This window comes from Octopus sinensis, linkage group LG10 (genome assembly GCF_006345805.1).
Source record: "Octopus sinensis linkage group LG10, ASM634580v1, whole genome shotgun sequence".
Lineage (NCBI taxonomy): Eukaryota > Metazoa > Mollusca > Cephalopoda > Octopoda > Octopodidae > Octopus > Octopus sinensis.
This window is the reverse complement of record NC_043006.1, coordinates 44,830,707-44,843,206: the sequence shown is the minus strand read 5'-3', so window position 1 is coordinate 44,843,206 and position 12,500 is coordinate 44,830,707. Positions and strand designations below refer to the sequence as shown.

The following is a 12,500-nucleotide window of genomic DNA, read 5'->3' as shown; positions in this document are numbered from 1 at the left end:
TCATCCTTTCGGGATCGATAAATTAAATACCCAGTTGAGTACTAGGGCCGATTTATACGACTTGGCCCCTCCTCTGAAATTGTTAGTCTTGAGTAAAAATTTGAAACCAATATTAATATAGCTATTTAGCAATATTTCTGTTTATGCAGTGATACATACTTACATTGTGTGTGTGTGTGTGTGTGTGTGTGTGTGTGTGTGTGTGTGTGTGTGTGTGTGTGCGCGTGTGTGTGCGCGTGTGTGTGTGTGTGTGATATGTAATCATTTCACTGTTTTCAGTCACTAAACTGTGATAATGCTGGGGGCACGTCTTGTAATGGCATAGTCATATTGTATGTGATGAACGATACTTTTATCGATGTCTAAAAATCATAAAAGAATTCTGTATTTGACAACACAGTTGTATAAATAAGTCGCTTTACTTCTCTCAAGAAGATCTTACAAGTTGTATCGCCTTAAAAAAAATGATACCCTCCTTCCCTCTCCCTCTCCTCTCTCTCTCTCTCTTTCTCTCTCTCTCTCTCTCTCTCTCTCTTTTGGACTGCTACTTTAATGGTCTCTGCTCCTTGTAGTTTGCTGATTTCTTGCAACACCTCACGCAGGATTTCCCAGAAAAATTGTCTCTACTCTAGTCTTGCAACCTGTATCACATTTACCCTAGGCCCCACACCCCTAGCTATACAAATTCTTTCTTTCTCTACAAAATCTCGGTCCTCTGTAATTTTTCCCCAGCAGACAGTTTTTAGTCGTCCCTCCCCTTACAGCCGTCGCCTTAAACTGTTCAAGTTGAACATTAACGAAATGTACTGTCCGCGAAAGACTTGCGAAAATAGCGGGTAAAATCCAATAAATTCTATTTCTTAGAAATACAACTCTCAGACAAAATTAAGGCACGATAAATATTTGAAACCTCATGGCAGTTTTCATATCTTTTTACTTGTTTACTCTCTTAATGGTTCCAACCATTATTGGTTTCAAATTTTGGCGTAAAGCCAACAGTTTCATGTAAATCGATTACATCTACCCCAGTACTTAACTGGTACTTATTTTATCGATCCGGTAAGGATGAAAAGCAAAGTTGACATCAGTGGAATTAGAACTTAGAACTTAAGGACGGATGAAATGCTGCTAAACATTTTGCCCGCTGTGCTAATGATTCTGCCAGTTCGCCGCCTTCGGTTCCAGCCACTAATAATAATTCTTTCTATAATAGACACAAAATCTGAAATTTTGGAAAAGGGAGCAAATTGAAAACACGATCCCAGTTTGTACTAGCTTGCTGCTTTCCATCTATTATTCGTTTCTGCTTTAGGCACTAGGCCTGAAATTTCGAGGAAGCGGGTCAGTGGATTACATCAACCCCAGTGCTCGACTGGTACTTACTTTATCGACCCCGAAAGAATGAAAGGCAAAACTGACACCGGTGGAATTTAAACTGAAAACGTAAAGACGAACGAAATGCCGCTAAGCATTTTTAGCGGTGTAATAATAATTCTAGTAGCTTGTCGCCTTCCAGCTATTATTAACAGTATAAACGGGCCTACGCTCCGAGAATTATAAAGAGACCTTTAAACGAAACTAATTAGGAGAAATTTTCAACGGAAGATTTATTAATAAAAATTAAGTAAAATGACAAACATTGTAATATTTCAGATATATTTCAACGCATTTTATCTTTCCTAATAGAAAAAAATAAATACAACGCTCAGAAAACAATAACTTCATTGTCAACGTGATCTAGTTACACGTTATGTATTGTTCGAACTATGAGTAAACCAACAACATATTTCCACTTCTCCTCAATCAACTCTAGACTGTGTCACATGTGCTGTCGTGTGTCTCAAAGTATTATCTGTGTATGTGTGTGTGGGTGTGACTATCTCAATACTGGAATGTTTCTATTTAATTATTCTTTTTTTATGGGGAAATTGAGTAAACGAAAAAGCGATAACAGTAATTTCAAGTCATTTGTCTCTTCCATGAGGGATTATTCTTTTATTTTTTTTGCTTGCTTCAGCCATTCAACAGCGGTCATGCTGGAACTTCACCCTGATGGATCTTAGCCGAAATCGATCCTAGGAACATAAACGCACCACGATCGGCTGTCAAGGTTCTTCATTTAGAGCCTGTGTGCATTCCCCCTAGGGTGGAGAGCACCATGCATTGCCATCGTCTTTCGAGTAGTGCGATCGACTTGGGTAATCTCCGCTTCTGTCCATTTCAAGATGGGTGCACTATAGTGGCCTATAGCAACAGTCCATATGCTGATGGCAGTCACAAGGTTCCTTGAGTTGAGTTTTGATTTTAAGAGAAGTTTGAGGCGCTTGTAAAATTGTAGTGATGACCTTGTCTTTCATTTCTCTGAGCAAGACATTGTCCAGCTCCATTATTATTATTATTTTTTTTTTTTTTTTTTTATTATTATTATTATTTATTATTATTATTATTATTATTATTATTATTATTGTTGTTGTTGTTGTTGTTGTTATTATTATTATTATTATTATTATTATTATTATTATTATTATTATTATTATTGAGTGAGAGAGCAGAGCACACCATAAAAATAACATTGGGGTATAAATATGCGAAGCCCAGTATACCCATCATGACTACCTGTCTGATAAGGGTACACCAGACACATGCATCACAACCATATGTGCGTGACATGGTGATCTCATATCAAGATAAACAGCGCATGACCTTGCAGGTGGGGCCCAGCTAGAATTTTCTTCAGGTTGAATAGCCCATCCCGCTCAAAAGGTCCCTGAATAAGGATTGTTTAAGGATGTTGAACGAAACACCCATGTTTCCAAGCGTGAATTATCCAAACCCAAAAAAGACCCTCTCAACACATGGCTATGATGCTCCCCCACTACTTCTGCTCGTGATCAGAGATGCACATATCATCAGCCACTAAGGGACATGCTCAACTGGTTACGGTCAAACAACTGACAAGCAAATCTCTGGTATTGAACAGAATATTTGCTGTAGCCCATCTTTTATACTAAGACAAAACAATATACATAATAACACTTCCAATCAGTTAAGATCAGAAGCCACGAGAGCCACTGCCTGGTACTGCATCAGGGCATTTATTATTATTATTATTATTATTATTATTATTATTATTATTATTATTATATTATTATTATTATCATTATTATTATTAGCATTTCATTTCATCTTCCGACTAAGTCTTAGCCAGAGACCTAAGGCATGTATATATTAAATGGAGAGAATCTTCCAGAGAATGTGGGCGGTTGATGTCAACACAGTTTTTTGAGTCACATAGATTGTTGGCTCCCCAGGGATCTGTTTAAATTTTTGGCACTACTTTTCCTTTCTTGATCATTCCCAGGGTACCTACAACATCAAGGATAGTTTTGATTTTTAATTGCTATGTCCTAGATATCTCAATTTCAAAGTCCTTATATTTCGACAGTTTTTCAAATTCCTTTGCTGAGATATTTCTAGCAGTAGGCACAGTCATATCAATTAACAGACATGTATTTTGCTTTGGGTCTGTGACGGTGATGTCTAGTCTGTTAACATTTATTTACCTGCCTGTATGTATCCCATAATCCCATAGAATGGTAACATTCTCTCCTTCGGTGACTGGCTCTGGATCATGTTTATACCAGTTCTTAAGGTGTGGGGTATCATAGTGACGACATACGCTCCAGTACAAGTATCGGCTAACTCGATCATGCCTGGTTTTATATTCTGTAGGGACTGGCAACAATGTGGTCAATACTCTCGAGTTTGTTACTGCAGAGGCGACACTTTGTGTCTACCTCATTGTGTGCGACCTTAAGGAGACTCTGACCTTGTGCTGCTATGATAAATCCTTCTGTTTCAGCTTTCAGATCAGCATTCTGTAGTCACTGATCAATTCTTCTCATATTTATATCAGCTTCCCCAGCTTGTTTGGGGTATTGCCCAGACAATGGTTTTACTTGCCACAGTCTCGATGTTACCTTCAAGCTTCCCCATTTGGCTTTTGTTTCATTCTTTTTGCTGCCTTAGTGGATAGTGTGTCCTCCTTATCATCATCATCATAATCAGGGAGTTTAAGCTCTCGTCTGTATTTGTATGCCTACTTTGAGATTGAGTGCAGTTTCTTACTCTGTTCATGTTGCCTTACCAACTGTATATCAAGTCGGTGGTACTTTGGATGTACAATTGGAATCCTATCATGGTCGTTTTATAGGACGTTTCGAGCTGGATTAGACTTCTGTCGTCTTCCTTTCGTGGGAGATAGAACCTGTCGACGTCTGATATTGGGTGGTGCGTCGTGTTTAATGTCAGCAATTTCCGGGTATTTATGTCCATACGCTGGAGGTCACTCAGATTCCAATTGATGTCATTAAGGCTATACTAGACAACTGGTACCACTAGGGAGTCTATAGCTGCACTATTCTGAGAGTTTAGTTCAATATTTAGGACCATTCTGACACGTCTATAATACTCTTTCCTGATCTTCACTTTCATTGATCTGTGTTGAATCCCTTTCCCTTCGTGTACTCCAAGATACTTATAAAACATTCTTGATCCAAGTCCTTGATTGATGCACCATCAAGTTGAAGATGAGTCTTGGAATTAGCTGTCATTTTACCACGTTTGACTGGAGCTTTTGTACACTTGTCAAGACCAAATTCCATATTGATTTCATTGCTGAATTTTTTCACAGTTACCAATAGCCCTTTCAGAGCCTTGTCATCTTTTGCATATAACTTCAGATCATTGTTAAGACAATGAGCTGACAGAATTGTTAGCACGCTAGTAGTAGGAGCACTCCGTCGGTTACGACGATGAGGGTCCCAGCTGATACGATCAACGGAACAGCTTGCTCGTGGAATTAACGTGCAAGTGGCTGAGCACTCCACAGACACGTGTACCCTTAACGTAGTTCTCGAGGAGATTCAGCGTGACACAGAGTGTGACAAGGCCGGCCCTTTGAACTACAGGTACAACAGAAACAGGAAGAAAGAGTGAGAGAAAGTTGTGGTGAAAGAGTACAGCAGGGTTCACCACCACCCCTGCAGGAGCCTCGTGGAGCTTTAGGTGTTTTCGCTCAATAAACACTCACAATGCCCGGTCTGGGAATCGAAACCGCGATCCTACGACCGCGAGTCCGCTGCCCTAACCACTGGGCCATTGCGCCTCCACTAGCACGCTAGACAAAATGCTTAGCCGCATTTCTTCTGCCTTTACGTTCTGGGTTCAAATGTCGCCGGAGTCGATTTTGCCTTACACTCTTTCGGGGTCTATAAAAAATGTACCAACTGAATAATGGGCTCGATAATAGCGACACATACCCTTCCCCGAAATTGCTAGCCTTTTTGCCAAATTCTAAACCATTATTATTATCGTTGTTGTTGTTGTTGTTGCTGCTAGTATTATTTTTTTCAAAATTTTTGTACCTCGTCCCTATGATGGAACTTAGGTGATTTTACCCTTGAATAGTAAGTGGTTATCTGTGACATCAACCATCCAAAGACTTTCGAATGATCTTCAGTTTTCCTAACAAACGCACCTGTTGCATATGTTTTATGTGCCTCTGCAAGCCAATCTTTTTTCATACGGTGCTTACAAATACACACACATATATATGTATATTTTTATATTGTCGAGCAGTATATTACTGGCTGTGTGTGAGTGTGTCTGTGTCTGAAAAAAATCTGAAAACCTCTGGAATGCACCTTATGTGTATGTATGTATGTGTACGTGTGCAAATATTTGTGTATATATGCATGTATATATACCTATACATAATATATATATAATATATATAATATATACATATATATACAATATATGATATATATATATATATACATATATATATATGTGTGTGTTGTGTGTGTGTGTAGTATATGGATATATATATATACATACGTATATATATACATATACATACACACACACACACACACACATATATATATACATACGTATATATATATTACGTATATATATATATATACATACGTATATATGATATGATTATATATATATATATATATATATATGATTATTATTATTTGAGGGAATAAAATCCAAACTTACAAGGATTAAAGAACTCAATTAGAAATACTAAATTAAATTCTACACAATATAATATATATATAAAATATTAGAAAAAAAAATTATATACAAACATGTATATAATATATACCTATTATATACATTATATATATTATATATATAATATATAATACCTATTATATACATTATATTATTTTTGTAATTTACTTAATCTTTACTTTTTATTGATATTTTAATTTTAACTTTTCTATTATATGTAATTTAATTATTCATTTTCAATTGATAAAAGGTGGGTTTTTTCTAATATAATATATATATATGTGTGTGTGTGTGGTGTGTGTGTGTGTGTGTGTGTGTGTGTGTGTGTGGTGTGTGTGTGTGTGTGTGTGTGTGTTGTGTGTGTGTGTGTGTGTGTATGTATGTATGTATGTATGTATGTATATGTATGTATGTATGTATGTATGTATACGTATAACTGAAATTCTCTACATACACTTAGATTGTTTTAATAATTAATTTTGGAAGCTATTTATAACTAAGTTCGGATTAGAAAATCAAGCTCAGAACATTACGAGTTGCATAAGATTGTTACTGACTTAATATCTTAAAAATAGATTAGCTCATTGTATTTTGCGGAACATATAGTTTATACACTTATGACCCTTGGTGGTTATTTATAACCTGTCTTTTTCTTGACCTACGTGAAAATGTATCACGTGTCTACTGTATTTCCTCTAAAACGATTATGTGGTGAATCTCATTACCGCCAAACAATAAAACTCACATTTCTAATTTGGTATCAATAGTATGGTGAGATAAATATAGTCAATTTCCCACACTCATAAGATTTTAAGCCTTTAATACTTTTTTGTCTGTGTATAAATATGTGCTTATGTGTGTGTGTATGTGCGTGCGTGTGTGTGTGTGTGTGTGTGTGTGTGTGTGTGTGTGTGTGTGTGTGTGTGTGTGTGTGTTTGCATGTGTGGTATGTGTCCGTGTGATTCTGTGAATATCATGATGGGTTTCGAGGTCAGAGTACTTCTGACCAAACACAATTTCATCAGAAGAAATTTCACCATCTGTGTGTGTGTGTATGTGTGCGTGCGTGCGTGCGTGTGTGTGTGTGTGTGTGTGTGTGTGTGTGTGTGTGTGTGTGTGTGTGTTTGTCCCCCCCAACATCGCTTGATAAACGATGCTGGTATGTTTACGTCCCCGTAACTTAGCGGTTCGGCAAAAAGCCCGATAGAATAAGTACTAGGCTTACAAAGAATAAGTCCTGGGGTTGAATAGCTCGACTAAAGGCGGTGGTCCAGCATGGCCACAGTCAAATGACTGAATAAGTATATATATATATATTTATATATATATATATACATACATAAATATATATATATTCACATGCGTGTATTTAATCACCTGAATCAAATTATCTTGAACACGACTATTAAATAAAATGGTAAAACCATTTTCAAGGGCAGAATATAGGGTTATCTGTTTCAATATCGACCTTACATGAAACACTAAAGAATAATTACATCTTTGTGCATGTAGATGCACGTTTGTGTGTCTGTGGGGGGGGTCTGCGTGCGTGTATATGTGTGCGTACGCGTATAAATATAAGCGCGCACACACACACACATCTTCTGGTGGGTAGACATATTTGAACGAATTCATACACTGATTTCCTAGAACGTATACATACATTTATACACATACACACACACACACACTTTATATATATATATATATATATATGTATCTCTGTGTGTGTGTATGTGTGTATGTACATATGTATACTTATGCGCGCATGAATGCCTGTACCTGTATATGGAAATAACTTATTGTAGAAAAGTAATCTTACCTCGTCTTTTGCGCCGCCAGTTTCTTTTGATATCAGTTTAATATTTATTCTTTCTCTCATCTCTTCAATCGTTATTGCACCCTTACTTGATACCGACAGCACATCCATAATGTCAAATATAATAGGTAAATTTTCTGTGTTCATGATGCTGTCTTGAAGACATTTACACTTAGCTTGCTTTGAAAGTGTTTCACTAAATTCAACATTCAGCATAGCCAAAGCTCTTTGTACTTTCTCCTCGCTCAATGCCCCATATTCTGTAGATGGACACTCCGACATCTTGCGTAAACAATGTCTCGCAGAAAACAGTCAGTTGTTTATATTTTTCCTCATAAATTGTAATCCTTACTTGTTATTTTCCGTTTAAAAAATTGCTGAATTATTGGAAATAAAAGAGAGAAATCATTATAAAAGTGATTGTACATTGAAAGTGTACGCATGTATGTGTGTGTGTGTACTCGTTTAGTATCGACTGTCAAAAAATAAAGGTACCCACACTCTAGCAGAGATTAATGATATTTTGGATGAGTCAGACTTGCAATACAGAGTTTCAGGCTAGTTATGACAGGGCTTTTCACACACACACACACACACACACATAAATACATACATGTATACGTATGTGATTAATTGTCCTTTTGCAATTTAGTACTTATGATATAAAATTTACTTATTTATCTTTTGTCATTTGCTATATTAAATAAAACGTAAGCTTTTAGTGTTGGTTACCAGACAGAAAAATTATAACTCATAGAGTCTTGTACCTGTGTATTTTGAATTTTTGTCTCAAGAACACTGCAAGAGCCCCGGCTCTTTCACTGAGCTTTGCTTGTAGGACAATCTATAATATAACTTCACTTCTTACTAGCTTCAGTGTTTATGACAGAAATTTCTTTCACACCTGACCATGCACGTGTGTGTGTGTGGTGTGTGTGTGTGTGTGTTGTGTGTGTGTGTGGTGGTGTACTGTTTCTGCCAATCCCTCACCTCGAACAACTCAGGTATGACATACCTACATTAATTTACTTATACAGTTCTTTTGTAATTGTCATGGATTTCCCCCATTCCACCCTCCTTTTCAGATTGAGGAAGAAACAAATGTTCTATTGAGTGGCGATTTATTTCCATTAATCATTCTATTCTTAAAAAATCATATTTCCATAAAGTAAAACTTAAAACATGTGAAAACTTATGACGCAATTGAAAGTAATGCTCTAATTAATCACGCAATATCCTTTAACCTGTATGACTTATCAAAATATATTTTCTGCATACGCGGATTTAGTTCCTTCAAAGGCTGAGTGCGCCTAAAATAGATATCGATAGTAAAGCAATAGCAATAACAACAGATAATAAGTTTGTGATTTCCTATGATATCGAAAATATATCAAATAAAACTAAATATGTCATCTAATTAATATAAGGTGAGATAATTAAAGTTCTCCTATACGTTATCACTAATTGATGCATATTCCATCTGTAAATGTATTATTCTTTTAGCAACTAATGTTTCGAGTTGTGTTATCTTTTACTTGCTTCAATCAGCGGACTGCGGCCATGCTGGGGCTCCATCTTGAAGGTTACTTTTTTCTTTTAAATCGAACAGGTCGATCTCAGTAGTGATTTTTCCAAGTTTGTTACTTCTATCGGCGTCTTTTTTCGAACCGCTAAGTTATGAGGACGTAAGCAAACCAACACCAGCTGTCAAACGGTGGGAGTACAAACACAACATAAATACACACACACACAGATACATGCCACATATATAACTTTGAGGAAGCCTGTTATATATATATATATATATATATATATATATATATATCTATATATATATATATATATACAAGACAGGCAGGTTTCCTCAAAGTTTCTATCTACCAAAGACATTGGGAGAAGATACTTGGATAAGGTGCCGCGCAGTGGGACTGAACCCGAATCCACGAGGTTGCAAATCGAATATATTTACCACACTGTCATGGCTGCGCCTATTTATTTCCTTTTTATCATTATAATTAGTTTTGACATTTATTTTAATGTCGCAACGAAATGTTCCTTACATATACAATTCTAAACGTGGGCACGGATGCATGGATAACAACCGGGTTCTATCTCACTTGCGAATGGTGAGAAGAGGAAAGATAGTTCAAGAGGGTGAGGGGCTAATGATGAGGGTACTAAAAGGGGTGGTACTTATATTTAACCACCATTGATATGGCGATTTCTGCATTTAATATAAAACACATTCAGCTAATACATCTCATGGTTGTTGATTTAATACTCTAAACACTACGCTCTTTCTCTGCCTTAGTTTTAAACATTCATACAAACATGCCTGCATGTGTGGATATAAATATGTATGTAGACATATTATTATTATTATTATTATTATTATTATTATTATTATTATTATTATTATTATTATTATTCAGTAGTTTTATTTTTTATAGCGTGCTTTCACTTCATTACCGAGCGCAGCTCTGTGTGCCTTGGGTATGTGCTGTGATTTGTTGTGATGCTCTGATGGTTATTGTATGGAAAGTGTTCTGCGTAGGATGTGTGCAGTGCCTAGTAGTGCAATTTTCTGTATGTTATATTATTATTATTATTATTATTATTATTATTATTATTATTATTATTATTATTAATAATAAAATAATAATAATATAATAATAATAATAATAATAATAATAATAATACTCCCTCTCCTTCTCTTACACCTCCTCTTCCTCTTACTACTACAACTACTACTATTATTATTACGACGAATAGCTCTGATAAATAAACGAATAATAATAATAATAATAAAAGAGTTAAGATCAAATATATAGCGAGCGTGTTTATAGGCAAAACGACCGTCTATATCTACTCTAGCTAACTCCACGCAGTCTTCTACTGATATTAAGCCTTCCTTTCTAGGTAGGTATAATCTTACTACTCCTGCCCTTGGGTGGAGTCCTCCATTCATATTGAATCCCTTCCTGGTTCTGTCTGACTTTGCTAATTCAGTTTTTGTCCAGTCTACAAAAGCTGCTGAGTATCTAAGTAATTATAGTGCGCAAATATTTACAGCCTCCACTAGATTCAGACCATTTAGCTTTGACTTCATTAGCTTCCTAACCCTTCTGATGTACTCCTTCTCAATATTCGTTTTCATTTCTGTAGTCAGTACTCTGTCAGATTCTAATACTTTTAGATACCCTTATTATTATTATTATTATTATTATTATTATTATTATTATTATTATTATTATTGAGTGAGAGAGCAGTGCATGCCATCAAAGTGATACTGGGGTAAAATATACAAAGCCCAGTACACCCATCATGACTACCTGTCTGATAAGGATACTCCAGGCACATGCATCACAACCATATGTGCGCGACATTGTGATCTCATATCAAGATAAACAGCGCATGACCTTGCAGGTGGGGCCCAGTTAGAATTTTCTTCAGGTTGAGTAACCCATCCTGCTCAAAAGGTTCCTCAATAAGGGTTTTTAAGGATGTTGAACGAAACACCCATGTTTCCAGAGGTGAATTATCCAAACCTCTAAGAATTCCTTTCAACACACGGCTATGATGCTCCCCCGCTACTTCTACTCGTGATCAGAGATGCACATATCGTCAGCCACTAAGGGACAAGCTCAACTGGTAAGGTCAAACAACTGACAAGCAAATATGTGGTATTGAACAGAATATTTGCTGTAGCCCATCTTTTATACTAAGACAAAACAATATACATAATAACACTTTCAATCAGTTAAGATCAGAAGCCATGAGAGCCACTGCCTGGTACTGCATCGTGTGCAATTTTTCATTTCGTTTTGGTTTACATACACGTGTTCCACTCTGTTTTACTGCATTTTTTTTTGCTTTAGTCTCTCAGCCGCATTCGAACCTTCGACTGAACCGACTGTATTTCAACAGAACACTTATGGACATATTCCATACTTTGAATAGTTTCATCCATTCTTTGCTGAATAAATTAAGTGAACTTTTTAACACATGTATCTTTGCCTTTTTCATTTGACCTTGCAATGTTACTTAACATACGAATTCACCGAAAAAATATACTCTTTTTCCTATAACACCAGGTGCTACCTTTTTCGATTTAATTTCAGCTTACCGACATATTTCCACGTTTTTACGTTTATAATGGTGATATCACTTCCAGTTTCCAATCACATTTTAACACTTGTATTTCTGATTTTCACATTCACGAATTTCCTCATTGTTATATTACCAATTTCTTCCAATGACATACTATTTGTTCTTTTTCCTTTGTTCTAACCTTTTGTCATCTTCGTTCTACAGTGCGTCTTTATATGTTTGATATCTCCACAACGAAAGCACTCCGCTTTTTTTAATGGACCATTTTTCCTCAGGGGTATACCTCCACATGCAAAACATGGGTTTATTTCCTGATTTTTGCCGTGTTTTTTAGAAAACACTTAATCTCTATTCTGACTATTTCGCACTTGTTTTACTTAGAAACAATCTTTACGTTCAATTCCCTGTGTCGTGTCTTTGACTCTCCTCTCACATTCTTCCGACACTTGCTGTAGGGTTATATCCTGGTTTTGTACCAGCT

At 36.0% G+C, this 12,500-nt stretch overlaps 1 protein-coding gene across 2 annotated transcripts in view; it reads right to left on the bottom strand.

Annotated features, from left to right (window-relative positions):
- The window catches only part of LOC115216741, a 48,259-nt gene that overhangs the window by 29,206 nt on the left and 6,553 nt on the right, over positions 1–12,500 (bottom strand). Inside the window, exons 1-2 of one of the 2 annotated variants that reach the window (XM_036506604.1) lie at positions 8,677–8,829; positions 7,913–8,286 (exon numbers count right to left, since the gene is read on the bottom strand). In XM_036506604.1, coding sequence (XP_036362497.1) covers positions 7,913–8,191 — 279 coding nt within the window. In that variant the 5' untranslated portion in view covers positions 8,192–8,286; positions 8,677–8,829. Of the gene's footprint in view, positions 1–7,912; positions 8,287–8,676; positions 8,830–12,500 lie in introns of those variants that run through there. The other variant, XM_029786290.2, reaches the window with a different exon arrangement.